This window comes from Typopeltis vanoorti, chromosome 1 (genome assembly GCF_054136105.1).
Source record: "Typopeltis vanoorti isolate ZY-2024b chromosome 1, IOZ_Tvanoo_1.0, whole genome shotgun sequence".
NCBI classification, from domain to species: Eukaryota; Metazoa; Arthropoda; class Arachnida; order Uropygi; family Thelyphonidae; genus Typopeltis; species Typopeltis vanoorti.
The window spans coordinates 134,847,982-134,870,655 of NC_143549.1; the positions used below are offsets into that span (position 1 = coordinate 134,847,982).

Below are 22,674 nucleotides of genomic sequence, written 5' to 3' on the forward strand. Positions count from 1 at the left end.
AATAAGAACAGATTAAAAGTTTGCAAGTTACAATGTTTAATTATGCAGAAAAGAGAAGATATCACACACGTATGATTTACTAAAGGGACTTTATAAGACTGATGTACAAGAAATTTTTCAATACGTGAAAAGAAGAGAGAAAATTGTTCGTTTCTGGAAATCGTGTGAGAATGTGCATGATTAGGAAGAATGAGGACTGTACCTTTTGCTTGAAGAACAGTAACTGGGTTGTCAGAGTTGGTAAAGAGTGCTCTGTCATGAATGAGTTCAAGGAAACTAGGATACAGTATAATAGAGATGAAGTATTTCTGAGTCTGGTTCATGGTTATTTTGAGTGTGGATAAGTTATTTGAAGCTCCTGTAAGAAAGATGATTTTTTTTGCTATATTACTGTGAAGTTTACTGACTTTACTGCATTTAATATGTTTGCTAATATATTTTAAGACATATTGTTAAATTAAGATAGTTAATAAAAATGTTGCAAAAACCTGAAATAAAAACAAAGCAGCATCAACGTAACAACAATCACATAGAATCTTTACACTGATGACACAAAGAAAAATTAACATATGAAATTTCTAGATTAAAAAGGAATTATTAAAAAATCTACCAGGGAGTTAGAGAAAGCAGAGAAACATTCACAGAAATGATGACAGAAAAAGAAAATTAGGAGAAAAATAAGAGGCAGAAAAACACAGGAATTTGTAAGTGATCAACAAAAAATAATAACAAGGTGAGTAAATTAGTATAATAAGAAAAAAGTAATATGGTATAGTGATTTGATAATTAAATTTGCACTTGACAACAAACTCACTACATCATGCTTACTAAGGGCTAAAATAAAGTATGTGGTGAATGCAATAGAGAAACAGCAAAGTAAAGTAAAAGAGATGGTAGTGCTTATGGAACTAATGATTTAAGTAGATAAATACAATATGGGAGAGAGGATACAAAAGTATTGGCAGAGGTGAGCAAGAAAAGTGAGAGAGTGAAAACTTTTCTTTCTCACCTTCAAGAAGTAAGTTTCTGGAAGAGGGCGGAATTTGGATTTCTAGAGGAAATTATTTACTCAAGTGAGATCTACTACTAGATCTTCTTGGGAGGAAAACAGAGGTGCATGTGTGTGTAAGTTCAATTAAGGAGTGCAAAAACAAATGTCCAAATACAATGTGCAAATACAAATGTCCAAAAGATACAAATGTCCAAGAGCATGATTGTGAATCTGGTGAAGAAATGGCCTATGCTTTGGATTTGAGCATTTTGAGTATATATCAGAAATAGTAAGTATACAAAAAAAAGTGAGGAGGTAGCTTACGTCTATACACAAATGCCAGGAGCATTAGAAACAGTGGTTGAGTTTGTTACTTTGGTGAATACGCTGTAGCCTAAAATGATTGTGGAATCAAGTGTAAAGGATATAGCATTTTTAGGAATGACAGAAGAGACAGGAGAGAAGGGGAATTGCTACTAATGATATCAAATGACTTGGGTACAATCAGGGTAGAAACTCATGAGAGCAATAATGGTAATAACTGTCCTGTGTAGTAATGAGTTTGAGGCTATCTTGGTATGAAACAGAGGCTAACAGGATGAAATATATGGTAGACTACAGATATGCTGGTTCAGTTACTTGGGAATTACCCTGATGCATACTAAATGATGCACTGCCAAATTACCCTGATGCATACTAAATGAGTAATTATTATGGGAGACAAATTACCTAAACATAGATTGGGTAGCAGAGAAAACTCTAGATAAGACTGAAGAATTTATTGGACTCTTACAAGACAACTTTCTCCAGAATGTGAAAAAAAGCAACTTGAGGTCAAAGAGGTAGATTTGATTAAGTTAAACTCTGATTTGATCATAGCTTGCATAGGAAACTTGTAAATGCTTAAATGAGCAGTATCTGCATGTGTCCCATTCAAAGAATAAATAGGGTGTGAGTGAAATGGATGTGCAACCTTATTAAACAAGAGATCCATAAAAAGAAGATGATGTGGAAGGAATATTGTGAGAATAAGAGTGAGAGATGTTATGAAATATATAAAGTGCAGGCCAGAAAATTACGAATATCATATGGAAAGCTAAATTAGAAAAGCAGGCAAAAGGCAACCTCAAAAGATTTTTATACAAGTAAAATGAATGAAAGAAGCAAAAGAAATTGTCCAAATAATGAATGCTCAGTTCACTTTACTAATATCTATCAACCTGGTGTATGCAAAATAGTGCACAGTGCTACCACAACACTGGATAAAGAGATAGAGGTGCAAGAGAAGGAGATTCCAGAGTTGTTGCCTAGCCTGGATAAAAATTTGGTGACAGGGACAGATGGAATATCAATATATACACCAAAGGAATGTTCAGCTAAACTGCTGGGCTCTTGACATATTTGTATAATCTAAGTCTCAGCTCAGGAATGGAAAGAATGTATATGATAAATCCCGTTGCACAAGAGTGGTGCAAATATGGATACATCTAACTATCCACCTATCAGTATCTCTGCAGTGATGATGAGTTTCTTTTAGAAAAGTTGGTAAAAACTTGAATACAGAAATGGGCTGAGAGACAAGGTATATTTTGTAAGAAACAGCATGAGTTTACCTAAAGGGATGCCATGTTTTAGCATGAAGTAATAAGCAAAGATATATTCTATGGAGTTCTAATGAAATCTTGCAATCAGTAAAGTGAAAATAAAAAATAACATATTAAAATCTATTAAAGTGATCAGACATATAATAAAACCAACTTGTAAATACATTGGAAGACTTTATGATCAAATAGTCTGCATTTCATCATGATGAACATTTATCAGATGTGTAATATCCAGTAGGATAACCACAGTTCTATTGCAATTTCTTTTATGAATTATTAAGAGATCTCCAGGGAGTCAAGGTCATTGAGAGAAGCCACATATCACCTGCACCAGCTGTCATACCTTTTTTTGAAGTTACTCACACTAACTGCACTCACAACTTCTAAAGGCAGTCCATTCCAATCACACACAACTCTACGAGAGAAAAATCTAGTTCTCACTTCCATCACTTCATTCTAAACTTTCATGGATGCCCTTTCATTCTCTTCCCATCTTAAAAAAAACTCCACCAATTGATAATCTGTATGACCCTTGCAGAATTTCTAAGTCTCAATCATATCACCAGTTTTGCTCGTGTCTGCAGTCTGCAAATTCTCAGTCTTCATAATCTCTATTCCAAAATCCCAATATCATCTTTAGCACTCTCTCTACTCTATCAGCATGAACATTGAAACATGAGACCAGACCTGTACACAATCCAAATAAGGTTGTATCAAGGCCTTTAAATAACTTTCTTATAACTACCTGTTAAAGATAGTTTCAGCATTACAATTATCCTCTGAGTTGTATTTGCATTCTTTGCTATATGACTCTTGAACTTCAACTTCCTATCTACTAAAACTCCAAGATACCCAGTCTGATCAGTTTCTTCTAGCATAATCCCATCAATATAATATGATAATAGATATCTCATTACACCGAAGTGCCAACTTTACATTTACTACCACTAAATCAATAGCCATATTCACATGACCACAATTCTAGCCTATTCAAATCATTTTGCAAGTACTGCATATCAACTACATCCTTGATTACGTTGCTTATCTTTGCATCATAAGCAAACAGCTGTACATTACCCTTTCCATGTAATTAATGTAAAGATTGAATATCAATGGACCAAGGACTGAATCCTGTGGTACACACTGGTCACCTTAAATCTTGTAAGGTCATCCAGATCTGACTGACCATAATTGCAGTGACAGATATATTTCTTGTATCCTTCAAGACAGATGTTAGCAGATCTTCTAATTTAATCATAAAAGGGCCTTTGAGATAGCTGATATGAGAATCTGGCTTCAAGCAGGATTTGAAAGCAGCACAGATTTCTTTAAATTTAGTTCTAGCTATTTTTTTTTCTGAGGTCCCCTGGGTACAGGAAACAGCGTTATTATAATCTATATGTTGAGAGCAATGTAAGATTATTATTATGGGCAACTCCAAGGAGTCCTTATACTCATCAAGAGAAAGGTACAAGCATTTTGTTAATTTTTGTAGCATCATTGCCACTGATAAGGTGTGACAATAAAGGAGGTTATCTGTGAGAGAAGTTTGGTTGGAACAGAGGTTGGTGGTTCTGTTGACTATGGATTTCATGATACCATATTGTTGGAGGGGGGGGGGGATGTGAAAGTATGTGAATGTATCTCTGTCTGGATAAGTTCTCTGTAATCTTACCCACAGAGCTGGTCAGGTTAGCCAAATAGTTAGAATCTGCTCTTCGTGGATTTCTTATGGTGGGAAATGAAGTTCATGACCCAATGTGAGACCACTGGCCCACTTATTGGAAGCTTGGAGTGATCTGAAAAAAATTCCATGTTTGGTCTAAAGCTTCTGGACTATGTAAAAAATAAATGAAAAATAAATTACACAAAAAAAAAAAAATATATATATATATATATATATATATATATATATATATATATTATAAAATTAATAAAAATAGAAAAAATCCTTAGCCCAGTCAAAATATGAATGTATTTTAGGTTTACAAAAAACTTTTTGTGGATGGGAACCACATAAACTGAGAAAGAAAGAGTACCATCAGGGAGATGTGTGATTAAAGTATTTAAAAAAGACAACACTTCTATTACAGGAAACATCACCAACTTTCTGGCAAACAGTTCTTTTAGTCTGGACAAAATTATGAGAGCATACTTGAAATCCCTGTGATAACCTAATTAGTTCACTAGGCTGCTACAGATGGTGCACTGCATTTGTGCACGCCTGCTTAATTATTTACATCTACACTTGATGGTGATGTCTTGATTTTAAGTGATTCTTGGCTTATTTTGCCCACATTTAACCCTAGCTACGGGGTTTCTAAGCAACAAAGAACAATTTACAATAGTGGTGATGGAAAGTGTAAGCATAAGTCTATCAATTTGTACTGTATAATTTATACTAATACATTTTCATTTAATCGCTTAATTCACATTTGATTTATATAATTTTATATAATTTATAAAGTTTCTAGCAGTGCATGGTGTTTTAGAAATATGGAAGAAGTATAATTAGTGGGCCAGAGGGGTATTGATGAATTATTATGTGACATCTGTTAATTTGACAAGGCTCTGGAACCAAAGGTGCCAGAAAATCGGTGATGTATGTATTTTAATAAATTTAGTTTAATCCTTTATCCAAGTGTAAGCAAACAAAGTTTGTGCCTGAAGTATCTTCAGGACTGAGGCAACTCATGGTAAAGGTGGACCAAGTTCTCATCAGTCCTTGTCTTAGTATCTCCCATAATGCAAAGCACATCTCCTTGCAGACATGTATAATGCTATGCATTAAGGAAAGGGTCACTACCCAGACCAGTTTCAACCTTTATTGAGGTCTCGTCAGTGGGAACCAGACCCAGAGATGGTGATACCAAGGTGGAAGCAATAGAATAGTCATCTTTACTTATACTAGTTGCCAAAAGGTGTCTCACCTTATTATTAAATTACTCTGAATTTAGAGAAAGATGTTGGAAGTGTTTTTCCCACTTAGTTAGGCTATATCTGGGTAGTGGCCCTTCCCTTAATGCATAGCATTATACATGTCTGCAAGGAGATGTGCTCTGCATTATGAGAGATACTAAGACAAGGAGTGATGAGAGCTTGGTCCACGTTTACTATGAGTTGCCCAGTCCTGAAGATACCTCAGGTGCAAACTTGTTTGCTTACACTTGGATAAAGGATTAAACTAAATTTATTATAGTCTAACCAAGTGGAAAAAAAAAACTTTCAACATCTTTCTCTAAATCCAGAGTAATTTAATAATAAGGTGAGACACCTTTTGGCAACTCATATAGGTAAAGATAACTTTTCCATTGCTTCCACCACCTCTGGGTCTGGCTCCCACTGACGAGACCTCAATAAAGATCGAAGCTGGTCTGGATTCTTGGACGCTGGTTGTTGAGGGAAAGGAAGAATGAGTAATGTGTATGAGCCACGTGGCTAAATGGAAGATATCATCAATATATCTGCTAGAAGGTTTTAGAAATGCAATATCATGAGCATGTTTTTTTGAAATGTTTACATATACACAATGGCTGGTATCTGCTCTATATATGGTTCTTCCAAGTGATGTAGCCATTATGGATAGCAAAACTGAAGAGATCAGCAATGTCCAGCTGAAAAATATTTTTTAAGTAAAGTCAGTAGCATCTACTATAAGACAGAAGGTTACTGTATGAATTTTGAGTAAACTGTATATCTGAGAGGAAGAGGGATACCAAAAGGGTTTGTTCATAAGCCATGAAGGAATATTTTTAGGAATGTCTCATGTTTGCTTCTGGTAATAAGAGAAAAGTTATAATTTAATGGTGTGTGTGTGTGTGTGGTGCAGTTTCTAAGCAACACACACATTTTGCAATAATATTCACTGATAATAAGGATTAATATAATTAATAGCACTTCCATCATCGGCTCTAATATTTATTTTTTATCTTTGTTTAATTTACAAAGTGAGAAAGAATGATTGCTAGACAGATTTCCTTTAGTTAGCAAAGCTTAAGTGCTGTGAGGACATCATGTTGGAGGCTTAATGGATTGTATACAGCACTCAGAAAGGATTAAAACAGAATTTAATACTTCCTTAGGAAGTATTAAATTAAACTTAGGAAGTATTAAATTCTGTTTTAATCCTTTCTGAGTGCTGTATACAATCCATTAAGCCTCCAACATGAGGTACATTCACAACCTGACATCTGTGACCTGAAAGCTAGTTGCAAATGACAAGAATAAGTAGATGTCTGTATGGTAGAGTATTTATATTCAAGAATTTACAGATCACATTGACAATAGGTTCACAAAAAAAAAAAAGCAATCCTGAGCTTCAATGTACAATGCAAATATGTTCATGGATCATATCACGTTGAAACAAAGTCATCTACTCACTATAAAAGGACATCAGGGGGTATTGTTATATCTTATCAGCTCTAAGAAATACACCTGAGGTTTAGTATGCTGAATTCAATGTCTTCTTTACTTATGCCAATATGGTGTATGTTTATCAATTGGCAATGAAACTAGTGTTGTTGATGTAGCTAAACACACAACATGTTCCAGGTAAAGTATGTGTTTAGCAGAGTTTTTCCAGAAAGTTTAAAAGAGCAGAACATTTCCTAGCATTCATATTTCATTTGTGTCCTTTCAACAAAATGTAGCTGAAAGAGAAATCATTATAGCAAAAAAACAGCAAGGTCCTCATGCAAGCATGTGAAGGATTTACATACATCTTGGTATTCTGTAAATGAAAATAAGTAGCATAATGCATGAAGAAGACTTTTTTTTTCTTTTAATCCATACCACATATAACATTTCAGCATCTCAAACCTGGGATCAATGGATGGAATTTTATTACTAACTTTCAAGAACTACAATGATACATCTGGTGTGAAGCTCAATTTACTCACTACAGTCGAAAACACTCGCAACATGGTAAGAAACACATAATCCTAATGGTAGCTTTGGTTGCTGGCCATGGATTTCTTTGACAGAGCATTTGACCTCAAATTTGTTTTTAATTATTCAACTAGTTTCACCGACCTTAACGCAATGATTAACTTTAGATTGAAGACATTGCAGACAAACTATAACAAGATGAGCTGATGAAATTTTACTTCAAGAAATTGATGAAGATAATAGGAATCTGGGAGTGATAACAGACAGGTAAGTAGTGCAATACACCAATGCTCAGGATATATCCTCATAAGCTCTCTAGTAATAATAATATCACTGGTAGAAATAATAAAGGATTTATAATATCCTTTATTTCTATATTTGGACTGATAAATGTATGTATAAGGTGTTTTTTTTTTTTTTTTTTTTAATTCAACTATTTTAACTATTTTTCTGTGTGAATAGTTTCTGATATTTTCTTTTGTCAAACTAACTATGTGCAGGATAAAATTTCAAAGTTTTCTACTTTTAATGGGTAAGGTGAGTGGAGACAGCACACACATATAGGTATCTGTGCACTGACTTAAATTTGCATGGAAATTAAAGATGTGTGGACTCAACAGCATAGACAGATTAATTCTACATAGGTTACTGGCAGCTGTGAAGAGAAGTGCAGATGGTTATTCCTTGTGTTTTCCTGTTAGATAACTGTGTACATAAGAAAAATATATATATATTTATTTTATCATTCTCAACAATGAGAAATAGTAAGGATATTTTGTGTACACCTTTTTCAAACTGTAAACATAAGGTCAAGTTAAAAACTGTTAAGGACAGTAAACAAAATTTTAATAATGTTGCCTTAACACAATGCACCACCTATCAATACCCACCATCCATCACTGCCTATAACAGTTTACATTAGAAATGACAAATGGCAGTGATATCAGGATTAAAATGCATTCATTACACACAACTAGATAATGTATATCTAATTTAGCTTTAAATAAGGAATATCAGATTTCGCACAAAAAACATGATACATGCTAAAAAAAAAAAAAAAGAAAAAAAAAGAGGATAACATAATCCTGCATAAAACATACACACAACTGCAAGCGATTTATGAAACTGAATATAAAATTAAAGTTTAATGAAAAACACTTACCTCAAATATTCCCTTGAAAGATGTGACCAGCTTACTCAGTAGGGTGGCCACAATACTGGCTACGTGGACAAAAGGACCCTGTAGACAGAAGGCACCAAGTCAGCCACAATTTACCAATAGGGGCACTGGGCATAGAACGTGTTTGACCTGCATTATACAGGTTTCTAATTAGATATAAGCTATTACCTTTCATTTATTTAAGAATAACTTTCAGATCTACTGGATGTCGTGCAAGTAAGCGACCATCCTTCTGTGATATGCTTTTTTTTTTTTTTTTTAATGAGTTGATTTTGTAGTTGATTCTGCTCAAATATAGAGTAATATTTTTAATTTAAGCAGAAATTCAACACTTCTTGAATTGTTTCCATAAGCATTATATCCAAGGAGCTATTATCCAACATAGCAAAAATGTTTCACAGTGCCATAAACTTTAATGACAACGTATCTGTAAACTTACCAGTTACCATATTTTTAATTAGCAATATTAAACAATACCTTATCTATGATTACAAACAGTTCATAAGAATGAAGTATGAGGTGTGACAATTTAATTTTCAAAACGGCCAAGTAGTGTCGCCCGTGTGTGCGGCAATTTGATTGGATTCACGTGAGTAATTGTGTTTGTACATCTTTTAACTAATGCATGTGTAAACCTCAAGTTGATAGAGCCACTGTTGGCTATTGTAAAAACAATAGAGATCTATGTATAAACATTGGCATAAAAATGTGTGATCGAAATTTGGAGCAGCATGTTAAAATCAAATTTGGTGTGAAAATCGGCAAACACTGGGGTGTTGAAAGTGGCATATGGTGTGGATGCTCCAAAAAAGTCGAGTTTCTTTGAGTGGCATAAGAGATTCAAAGGTGGGCGAGAAGATGTGAACGATGACCCCAGAAGTGGGCAGCCAAAAACAAAAATGACGGACATAAATGTGAACAGAGTATAAGATTTGATATGGTTTGACAGAAGATTAAGTGTGCAATTAATGGCTGATGAACTGCAAATGAATTGAGAAACAGTCAGGGTAATTTTAACTGAAGAATTAGGTATATGAAAGATTTCTGCAAAGTTTGTGCCTCAGATCTTGAGGGAAGAATAGAATCAGCAGCTGATTCTGGCCAAAAATCAATTATCGAATTAAGTCATCCTGCTTATTCACCTGACTTAGTTCCCTGTAATTTCTGGCTGTTTCCAAAATTAAAGACTGCACTAAAAGGATGAAGATTTTTTGACTATTTTGTGACATTACGCTGATATCCAGCATAATGTGATAAAGGAACTCTAGAGTATTCCGGAAAAATAGTTCCAGGCCTGTTTCCAAAAATAAAAATGGGAACACTTTCTAATAAAATGTATAAATGCACAAGGGGACTACTTTGAAGGCGGCAGTAGCCATTAATGTATAGTTCTGAATGTAGGTTTTTTTTTTTTTTTTTTTTTTTTTTTTTACAGGTGCATTCCGGGAATTAAATTGTCACACCTCTAATACATGATATGTTGCTTTGGCCCAGGATCAATTCACGATTATTGGAGATTTCACACTGTGCACTGCACTGACAATTTATGTTGTTCTGGTCTACTATTCATAGCAAAGGTGATGTTGGAAGAATACTGCTGGTAGAACTGCTCAAGCCAAGACAAGTTTTACTTTCTAAAAATACTAGCAAGAATTTTATGCATTTCAATGAAATTTTATTCCTTTGTGACTATTGATATTATTAGTAGGTTTGGTCAAGATTGAGTAATTGTAGCATACGGTAAATGAAGGCAAAATGGCAGCGAGAACAAGATGGACACCACAGAAAGCAAATGTGGTGAGTAGCATAGATTTTTCAAAGATGGTTTATTGTTGTGAGTGTAGTACGTATTTATGAAGAAATGTGGGAGATATGTTTCTTGAGAGATTGATCAAGAGAAGCAAGTGGATGTGGATCTGCAGAAAGTGTGATATTTTGATGGACTGCAAGATGTTAAATGGTATTAGACAAAAGGTGGAGGACAGTGAGGGGTGCAAGACTGAGAATGGCAGCCACCAGAATAACGAGTGGGGAAAATATTGCATACTATACTGGGTTGTATACTATATATTGGGTTGCACTATAAGAAACTAAAAAAGTTAGGAATTTGAGAATGACGGTGGATAGAGATTGAAGTTCAGAATATTGTGAAAGTGAACAAAATAGCACAAAATAAATCATTTGGATCCTTTGCAACAAAGGGGGGATGTGGAAGTTCTCTTTATAAGGCCTTCATATGATTATATATGGACTAACTTTCTCAGATTTCATCACCTAGATTTCATGGGGATCAGGAAGTAACAGAAAAGATTCTGAAGAAGGTAACCAAGATGTAATGGGACTCGCTCTCATCATAGCATCTCAAATGCTCATTATGAGAATAGACTGTTTGAGGTTTGTTGGTTGCAAAATTTGGTTAACAGGTCAAAAAGAAAGGATAATGACAGAAATGAGTTACTAAGAGGATATTACAGGACAGATGACTTTTTTTTTTAAATACATGATAAAGAATATTTAGGTTACTGAGGCAGCAACAACATTCATTCAGATCAGTGGAAGATCATCCAAAAGTGACAATGGTATGAAGGGAATAGCGGTAAGCAAACAAAAATGAAAAATGAGAAATGGCTAGCACACCCTTTAGAAGGTTATTGCTGGAAAAGGAAGGCAATGGGGAAACCACTTTGTTCTATTTTTCCCTAGTAAGGTAGCAATATGAATGGAAGCTTCTAAGAGATAATAAAGTACACAATGACTCAATACTTGTGCACAGCAGGAGAAGGAACAAGGCTTCCTATGTCTAAAAACCAGTGAAATCCTTGTACCTCACTGGGACATGGGAATGTGAGAACCCTCCTACAAACTGGAAAATTGGAAATATAAGGAGAGAATTGGATAAATTAAAAATAGCCATATTAGGAACTGAAGAACTTTTGGAGTGATGACTCAGGTGATGTGACAGCAAAAAATGACACAACAGTTCTTAATAAGGAATGGGGAAGAAGAGTAATTGCCTCAGTAAAAGATAATAACAGATTGACAATGGTAAAACTTGAAGCAAAACCAACAAATATAATAATAATAATACAGGCATACATGCCTACCAGTGACCACAATGATGAAGTTGAAAGAGTATATGCAGATGTTGAGTATTCAATGAAACTCCCCAAAAGTAAACACAATCTCGTTGTCATGGGCGATTGGAATGTAGTCACAGGAGAAGGAAAAGACGGTAGAGAGAGGTGGGGAAAATATGGACTAGGATGCCAAAATGAGAGAGGTGATAGGCTTCTAGTATTCTGCCACCAATTTAATCTGATAATTCTCAACATCTGGTTTGAGGTACCAAAAAGAAAGGATACTTGGAAAATGTCAGGGGATATAAGAAGGTAACAAAGATTTTCAAGTAAAATCATGCAAACTTATCTGGAGCTGATGCAAACAGGGATCACAATTTGGTTTTATTAAACTGTAATTTGAAATTCAAAAAAACTGTCAGAATCATGAAAAATAAACCAAATGGAATATAGATAACCTGATAATCTAGAGGAAACCATAGAATCTATAAACAGAAGACCAATGAAAGCATTAAACTGGAGCGAGTGGAAAGATAAACACAGAAGGCAAGTGGACCCATTTTAAGGACACAATCATCAAGGACCAATGACTGCACAGGAGCAAAAACTATGATATTAACAAAGAAGTAAATAAGAGTATTACAAATTGCGCAGTCCAACATAATAAATAAATTAACAATATCATAAAAAAAAGATATTACAAATGGTGCAGTCAACAGGATATAAATCCACTTAATAACACAGAAAATATTGTGGAATTTTGAGACAATTCTGGTAACAGGTCAGGCAGTTACAAGTTTAACTTTGAGAGACTTTTCTTGATAAATAATAATGGATTGTATAGTTACAAGTGTTGACTAATCAATTAATGCCAAAATGGACAACAAGGAATTTTTCCGTACAATTAACCTTCAACTTGTCATCCTGCAATTTTCTAGTGACGACAATGACGATGTCTTGGCATTCTTTAGTTTAGTCGAAAAGCTAAGAAAGGTGGTCAGACTTCCAACTTTTAATTCTACTTAGGAGCAAACTGGTTGGATAGGCCAAGAACTTCCTGTATTCGTTCCCGATATTTAGGGACACTTTGGAATACTCGAAGTTTAAGGAAACCTTAATTTCCCAGTTCTCCAAAGTAAGAAGCTTGCGTCCTAACCTTTGGAAATTGCAGAGGTGTGCTCAGGATAAGAAAGAAAGTGTAGCAGATTTTTACAACAAACTACTGACCACTTCAAGAAGGCTAAGCATCTCCACAGAAGATAAACCTGGTTGGTATTCCAGCACTTTAAGTCAGGTTTACAAAATGAACTGAAAGGGATAGAAGCACTTGGCTTAACAACCCAGCTGACATTCATATCGCTCTGAGATACAAAGAGAACAGCAAGGAAGTCAATAAAATAACAAGTCAACAGAAAAGAAAATTTTTTTATGAACAGATTGAAGAAATCCAGAAATACTTTACAGTAAATAATTCAAGAAAATTTTTCCATGAAATCAAAAACTAGATGCATATATGAAAACAACAGTAATCAACAATAGCAATGGACAAATACTAGCTTCTAGAGATGAAATAGCAAACATGTGGTGAGAGTACTTTAACAAACTCCTAAACTGTGATGAATCTACTGTATCTTTCAAACAGAATACTTATACTTGTCACCCAGAAATAATTAAACCTTCCCTAGCTGAAGTAGAGGAAAGTATAAAGCTGCTCAAAAACAACTGATGGAATAGAAACAACTGAACTCATTAAATATGGAGATAATGAATTAACCACTCATATACATAAGGTGGTAAATTTAATATGGGAAAAGAAGAGATACCCACAGAATGGAAAGAATCTCTAATCATTTCAAATCATATAAAGGAAACAAATGTGATTCATTTTAGATAAATTATGGACTCAACAACCGTGTTATAATAACTATTTTAATTTCCCAGCATTTTGACCTTCGAGAGAAGCTGAATTACATTTCACACACTAAAGGAAAGGAAACAATTATTATTATTATTATTCAGGCCTCCATGGAGTCAAAAGACTCATCGTGGGAGGTCCTTCCTAAGAACATAAAGTCTATATGAATGTGAAAATTACAGGGAAATATCGCTATAATCAGCAGGCTACAAAATGCTATCTAATATTATACGAAAAAGAATTTTACTATATGCTGAAGAAAATATTGGTGACTATCAAGCAGGATTCTGAAGAAATAGATCAACAGTTTGACCAAATATTTATACTTAGACTAGAAAAAAAATGGGAATACAATCTGCAGGTTCATATTTTATTTGTAGACTTTAGAAAAACATATGATAGCATTCATAGAGAAGGACTTTGGGAAATATTAGGTAAACTAAGAATACCTCATAAGATAATATATCTAATTATAAGATAATATGTCAGCATGATTCCACATAAAACTCTATTGCATAAATTGAGGCAAACAGAGATGGATATAAAGTTGGTGATTTGGGTAAGAGGATGGCTTATGGGCATGTATCAAACTTTTCCTTTAGTGTTACATGATGATCAGCATTCATTTCAGAAAAACTATGGAGACTACAACCATGTTAGAAATAACTATTTTAATTTCCTGATGTTTCAACCTTCAAGCGCCTCCGTAGCGCAATTGGAAGAATGACGGTACATTGTGCCCTTCGATTAGGAAAGGCCTAAGTTCGATTCTCGTCATGATATGAGGAATCTTTATTGGACTTTTTCAATCGAAGGTTAACCGATCTCATACGAAGGTAGCATGGTTATTTCTCTCAGAAACTCGGGTTTTTCATCCCACATACAAACAAATCGGCCCTTCAGAACACACGCAATTTACAGACAAAAAATACTAGCTGTGGTGGTGGTGGTGGTGGTGGGTAGTGGATGACGTTGATGTAGGTGATTGGTAGTAGAGGTTCTGGTAGTGGTGAAGACGGAGAGTTGTACAGTAGGTGTCGTCCCGCGATAAGTCTTCAGATTCCTTGCAGGTGTCATGAATAATGATAATAATAATATTAAGTTCATCATTTGGAGTATACATACATACACACACACACACACACACACACACACACACACACACATATATATATATACACAGAGACAAGCTATATTACGTTTCACATAAAATGCTAAAGAGTAAATTATTTGATCAACGGTTATTCTACTGGCCTGACCTCTAGTGAAAAAACAGGCCAGTAGAATAACCATTGATGAAATCATTTTCTCTTTAGCATTTTATGTGAAATGTAATATAGCTTGTCTCTGTATATATGTGTACTCCAGATGATGACCTTCATATGAAGGTTGAAACATTGTGAAATTAAAACAGTTATTTCTAACACGGTTGTAGTCTCCATAATTTGTCTGAAATGAAGGCATGTATCAAAGAATGCTCTATGGAGGGTGGAGGGGGAGCTGAGTCCAGAAGAAGGTGGGTGGGTGACTAGTGGAGTACTGTAGGGTTGGTACTTAGTCCTCTGTTGTTTAATATATATGAGGGTGGTCTGAGAAGTTCTTGGCCTTGACCATAGATGGCAACACTATCGGCAAGTTTTTTTTTCTAAGTTGGTACATCTGTCATAAGCATCCATGTGAAATTGCAAGTCATTCTATCAAGTACTTTTTTCCATACAGCTGTCTGAAGCAAAAGTGTTGTCTGTATCCCTTGAAATTAATAAAATTGAGTATCGTGTGGTTATAAAATTCTTTGTAAAAGAAGGTTTAATGCCGAAAGAAATTCATTCAAAGATCATAAAAGTTTATGGACATCCTTCTCCTTCGTTTTTGACAATTAAGAAATGGGCTGACGAGTTTAAACGTGGCCGTACCAGCCTTCAAGATGATCCACATGAAGAACATCCAAAAAAGTATAACAACACCAGAAATCATTCATCAAGCACGATATGGTATTGGATGACTGGCAAGTCAAAGTGCATGAAATTGCTGAGACTATAGACATTTTCAAAAGAACATGTAGGATATATTCTGCATGAAGAATTGCATATGAAAAAGCTTTGCACAAGTGAGTGTCATGCTTGCTCACAGCAGATCGAAAGCGCACTCGCATGAAAATCTCTGAACAGTGCTTGGAGCATTTTTAACAAGAATAAAACTGATTTTATGCCTCGATTTATTATTATTATTATTATTATTATTATTACGGGTATCTCCATGGAGTCAGTAGACTCATCGCGGGAGACCCAAACTAGTAAAACAATATCTGTCATATCTCTTCTTGAATTCATTTACAGACGAAGAGCTCACAACTAAGTCAGGCAATGAATTCCACTCATTCACCACCTTCCAGGCAAAAAACCTTGTTCTGACACCTTTGTTAACCACACTCTTCTTTAATTTCCAGAGATGACCTCTTGTTCTTCCATCACTATCACACAGCTGAAACATTTCCCCTGCATCAATCCTATAAAAACCTTTTAGTAATTTGAATGTTTCTATCATATCCCCTCTTCTTCGCCTATCAACCAATCTCTGCAATCCACAAGCTCTCAATCTATCAATGTAGGGAGCATTTTTTATATCACTCACCAACTTGGTCACTCTTCTCTGAACCCTCTCCACAGCCTCCTCATCTCCAAGGAATCCAGGTGACCAGACCTGAGCACAGTAATCCAAATGTGGAAGTATCAATGCTTTATAAAGGGGAATAATAACCTCTTTATCTCTGGATGTCAGTGTGTTCCTCAACAACCAAGTAATCCTATGTGCAATCTTGGACACCTTAGCAATGTGTCCTCTGAACTTCATCTCCCTATCTACCAATACCCCTAAGTCCCTAGCCTCATCAATCTCTTGGAGTACCTTTCCATCGATGTAGTACACAGCTGGTAATCTTTTAATCCCAAAATGCATGACTTTACACTTTTCCACATTGAACTGACATCCATTTTCTTTTGCCCATTTTACCAGCTTATTTAAATCCTCCTGCAAACTTTCAACATCAGCTTGATTTTTTATTGCACTACACAACTTTGCATCATCAGCAAACAACTGAATATCTCCCTTTAAGCCGTTTCCTATATCATTTATATACAAATTAAACAACATTGGCCCAAGCACAGAGCCCTGAGGTACACCACTGGTCACCTGCCTCATTCTGGACTCGGCTCCTCCATACACCACCTTATGGTATCTCTCCCTGAGCCATTCTCCTATCCATATCACCAATTTAATATCCATTCCCATCTGCTCCAATTTGCGTAACAGTGTTCTATGGGGTATCCTGTCAAAAGCCTTAGCAAAATCCAGAAGTACCATTGTGTAGCCAGTTCCTTTGTCCAACTCGGATGTTATTCTATTATGAATAGTTAATAGATTGCTAAGGCAGGATCTACCTTTAACAAAACCATGTTGGCCTCTATAGAGTATCATATCCTGATCCACCCATTCTTGAATTTTGTCTTTAACCAACTTTTCCAATACTTTTACCACTACTCCTGAGATGGTGATTGGTCTGTAATTCAATACCGCAGTTTTAGAGCCACCCTTATGCAAAGGAACCACTTTGCCTAACTTCCACTCCCTAGGGACCATACCAAAGTTCAAACTTAAATTAAATATCCAGGTAAGAGGGGTTGACAATTCATTTGCACATTCACGCAACACCCAAGCTGATATTCCATCTAAGCCTACCGCAGTGTTTGCATTTAAGTTTTGCAATATATTTAATACCTCTGATTCTTTAGCTTCAATTCTCACATTAGGTATTGCTATAGGTATAGAGATATCCTCACTTGGGTGATAGACTTTTGAGAAGTGATCACTCAGTAACTCGACTATTACATCTGATTTTGTCACCTCAATACCATCAGCACCCACTAAGGTTATCCTTCCGAAGTCATTCTTCCTCTTACTTGCCACATAGCGGAAGAACTCTTTGGGATTACCCTTGATCTCTTTGGCTAAGGTCTTCTCATAATCTGATTTAGCTTTTCTTACTATGCTGGTAACCTTCCTAGCTTGAGCCTTGTACTGCTCATGGGTGTCCTGATCGCCCTTCTCCTTGTAAATTCTCCATAACATTTTCTTTTTTTGCAGTTCAAGCTTGATACTACTGTTCATCCATCTAATGCCTGCCTTGTTTGACCTCCTGACCATAGGGACACAATCTGATATTGCTTTCCTCAGATACCCGCTGATTTTATCCCAAGCACTGCTAACATCTTTCCCTTGCAATATGTTTTGCCATGGGATGGCTGCAAGCTCACTCCGAAGCTTGTTATAATTGCCTAACCTGTAGTTCCGTACATACCCCTTCTTAATAGAAAAATCCACAGATTTTGCAACCTCCCAAGTCAATACCACATGATCGCTTTCACCAACTGGAGGTAACGAGGACACCTTACTTATGCATATAACCTCTGAACCAATAACCAGGTCCAACACTCTCACACCACGTGTCCCTTCAGTTACGTGCTGTTTCAAGTAATTATCTCGTAGAAGATGTATGAACTCCATTTCCTTTTTGCTACGTGATATTTCCTCCTTCCAATTGATATCACCATAATTAAAATCCCCCATAATAATCACTAAGCCTTCACTCATTGCACTAAGTTGCTGATGCATGAATTCAATATCTTCCCCCGTACTCCCTGGCCTATAGCAGCATCCAACTGTATATTTGGTTGTGCTGGTCACTATTTCACACCAGACTGCCTCAAATGAACTCTCATTCACATGTCTATCATCATGATATACTACTTTCTTTGGCTGCAACACATCAGCTATCATCAACAGTACTCCTCCTCCTGTTCTATCTTCTCTATCCTCCCTGAAAATACTGTACCCATCACATTCAATTCCAGTGACCACATCTTCTGCTGACAGCCAAGTTTCACTAATGCCTACAACTTTTGGTGAGATTTCACTGACTAATGCCAAAAATTCTTCTCTCTTATTTCGAATGCTTCTAGCATTGGTATACAAAAATTGCAGATTCCCTCTAGATCTTGTACCGGCTTTAGAACTGATATATAAGTCACTAACTACCGTAGACCTATGCCGATTTTTATCCCCTCTCTTCTGCAATTTATTCTGCCTATAAGGATCAATAAATACACAATCAGTGCTAAAGTTTCTCTCTCTTACACTCAACCTTTTCAATATTAGTTTCCCTGCCCAATAACTTCAACCTGTTCAGAAAACAATAACTTCTTCAATCGCTTATGTCCTTCCATGTTAAGATGCAGTCCATCTCTAGCATACAACTGCCTTTTTCCTTCAAACACACTCCAAACATCAACAAACTCCAGACCTCTTTTTCTGCACATTCTTGCAATCATATCATTCATTATCATTGCTCGTCTACTTAACTCGTAATTGTCAAAACGAGGCAGCACGCACACTATTCTCCCATTGACACTTTTCCTCTTCACAATATCTAATAATGTTCTTAAATCTTTTCCTACCCGATTTATACTACCTCTCAGGTCATTCGTACCCACCACAACTATCATCTTGTCTGTTTCATGCCCTCTCTTTATCGCTAAAGTCACTCTTTCTATTGTCCCATCAGCCCAGCACTCCTCATGCATACCACTCTCCATACCCTTAATCATAGAATCACCATATATTTTACCACTCTTAACTTTATTCAAGTCCACACTCATGGACTCATTCTCTACACTATTCATCATGACTCTCCCAGCTTCATTACTCAACTCTCTATTACTTACCCCCCCACTCTCACTACATCTCATTTCTTCTAGGCCACTTGTGGTTTTATTATGTTGACTCCCAATCACTCCCATACTATTTATTACTGAATCATTCACCAAAGACTCACCCATATGTAATCCTGTTCTAGTTACTTCAGCTAAAGTAATCTCTATAGTCCTAATTTCTCTGTTTAACACATTAAACTCAGCTTTAACTTCCAGTATCTCCTTACCGATCACTTCCACTTCCTCATGAAGAAGATGAAGGTCATTTTTCATTTTCATAAACTCCCGCCGAAGTTCTTCCGCTACGGTCCCGATGTCAGCTTCCATTCCTAAACGCTCCAGCCTATCCCGACACTTCTCACATACGTCGACATTTTCTTTCTTCTCATTTTGCCAGACCGACCACAGATCCTTCACATTTTTCGGTGCATACATGTAGCAGTTTCGGCAACGCATCCATTGCGAAAAATCTAATGCTGAGCCAGCCTTTCGTGTAGTAGTAGAAGTCCTGCGCGCCGATGACGTACGTTTCTTGTTGGACGCTATCTTTACACGTTGTTATAGTGAAACAAACAGCAGTGAAAACACAATATATACAACACAGCTCTAAACAATAATACCACTGAAGGACACTTGTTTCTAACCGATGCACAATTGCAGCATAATTTGTGACAAAAAGCCACACTATATTTAACTTTAAAAACACGTTTTCTAGACTAGCTAAACTCGACCGCCACATTTACCAAGGACACTAGCGCCACCCATCATTACTATGGATGAGACTTAGATTCACCATTGCACACCAGAATCCAAACAGCAGTCAAGACAGTGGACAGAAGCCGGCTATTCAGCGCCAAAGAAGACAAAGTTGGTTCCATCAGCAGGAAAAATCATGGCATTGGAGTTTTGGGATGCTAAAGGCATTTTGTTTATTAATTATCTTGAAAAGGGTAAAACAATAACCGGGGAATACTATTCCGATCTTTTAACCAGACTAGATGAAAAATTTCATGAGAAAAGACCCAGTCTGCAGAAGAAAATAATCATCTTTCATCAGGACAATGCACCTGCCCACAAAAGTGTTTTGGCAATGGGAAAATTAAAGGATCTGCACTATGACTTGTTGGAATATCCACCCTATTCCCCAGATTTGACTCCCTCTGACTTCTATCTCTTCCCAAAACTAAAACTCTTCCTCGCTTTTTCTTCAAATCAAGAGGTGATTGCAGCTGTAGAGGGGTATTTTAGATCTTACCAAGAACCACTACAGGGATGGGATAATGGCACTGGAGCATCAATGGAATAAACATATTAGTCGTAAGGGAGATTATGTTGAAAAATAAAAATAATTTTGAAATTATAAATTCATTTTTTCATTGTTAGGCCGAGAACTTTTCAGACCACCCTGGTACATCAATGATATAAGAAATGATTTAAGGGGAAATATTCAATTGTTTGCTAATGATACAAAGCTGGAAGAGAAAGCCCATGCCAGTCATTATTTACAAAGTGCCTATCATATCTCCCTTAAAACAACTCATTCACTGATAATGCACATGCACTCAACAAACTCTGGTAATCCTTTCTACCCATTAACTTCTCTCAAGGTATAAATCTAGTTATCACATTATTGCTGAACATTCTCTCTCTCTGAACAATGAAATCTCCAAGGTAATCTGCTATGAGGAAAGTTGCATTTGATAAAATCATGATATCAAGAAAGAAAGTCAACAGCTTCAGAACAACTGTTGCATTATGAGTGAAGGAGACCAGATGAATTTGAAAGAATAAGGTAGAGATTTCTTAACCAAATAAGATTAAAAACAAGCGATTCTAGGTTGGATATTTATAAAATGGTGTGGTGAAAAAAAAAATAAAATAAAGATAATTGGTGCCCTCGTTGAAAAATATATACACTGCCTGTTGTATCTATATGCTGCATTTGTCCATCTTGCCTTATATTGTGTAGTGTTAGGTGAACATTGTGTTTCATAAAATATAAGGATCCCAATAAAATATTGGGAAATAGTCGGTTTAGTAAAATCCTACCAGTGCCTTAGATTTAGCAAATCTGGTTTGGCTGAATAAATAGCGTATCCTCTCTCTCTCTCTCTCTCTAATCCATGGCAGTAAGTTTGAATCTCACTGGAGCATGGGTGTTTGTAAAGTCTTTAGGGAAGCAGATGACCTCCATTGTCCAGTGTGAGATCGCACTTCATTATTAAGACCTAATGTGACTTGGAAAAAAAAAAAAGTTACGTTTGTTTTCTAGAGCAGGGAGAATTGGAATATCTAACCCTTTACCCAACCACAGTACTAAATGTGATCTTAAATCCTTTCATGGGTGGAACTCACATAATATAATTGATTAACCACTTGTGTTGTTGTTTTTATTGAAAAAAAAAAAAAAATATATATATATATATATATAACTGCCAACAAGCAAATTATATTTGTCTTTTCTTCTGTATTTTACTTATATGTAAGCAAATAATCAGTCTGAAAATGAAATAATTTCATGCTCTAGTTTTTGTAAAACAAGGATAAATAACTTCTCAACTGTGTAACTAAATGAACTGAAAAGCAAGTTCAATAGCATACATTCACTTATTATAGTAGGAGTTCCTTTCTATACTTGTTCGCATGATAGTCAGAATTGCTTTAGATATACAAAGCTACTTTTTGTAGGCTAGAGTATTTTCTCTGAGTTGAGCAGTATATTATACTTAACAAATTATATTCTTGTTTTCATCCACATTTTACCCTAACATAAGACAGTATTTTTCATATTAATACAACCTCAATGGAGCTAACAGATTCATCACTCATTTAACCAGCTACATATCTCTCTCATAGTGAACTGATGAACACTTTTAGTATTCACAAGATACTCACCATTTCCTTTGCAACCTCTCCCCCAATTTGCTTTCTTCTTCTTTGCCATACCTTACATAATTACCAAGGACTGACTCATAACTGTCAATTTTTAGGGAAAGACAATGTACACTTCTCAGAGGCTAACATTGGTGAGTACGGGCATGGCAAACCCTAGATACCCAAGCTAGACCTAATCTTACTACGTACAATATACACTTGGTATATCAATCTGGAGAATGGTCTTCTACTCTTCTTTCCCTCTACTTTCTCTTACTTCTTACTTCCCCCCCCCCAAGTGCTATTAGAGAGCAAATTGAGGGCAAGGAGGTGGGTGACGCTTTCCTCTCAAATTGTAGTTTCCACTATCTACTAAAAATG

General features: G+C 35.8%; 1 protein-coding gene across 1 annotated transcript in view; it reads right to left on the reverse strand.

Annotated features, from left to right (window-relative positions):
- Positions 1-22,674, reverse strand: part of LOC150110452 (chloride channel protein 2-like) — a 528,627-nt gene that overhangs the window by 272,832 nt on the left and 233,121 nt on the right. The window contains exon 6 of the mRNA XM_090399378.1: positions 8,645-8,722. Coding sequence (XP_090255504.1) covers positions 8,645-8,722 — 78 coding nt within the window. The remainder of the gene's footprint in view (positions 1-8,644; positions 8,723-22,674) is intronic.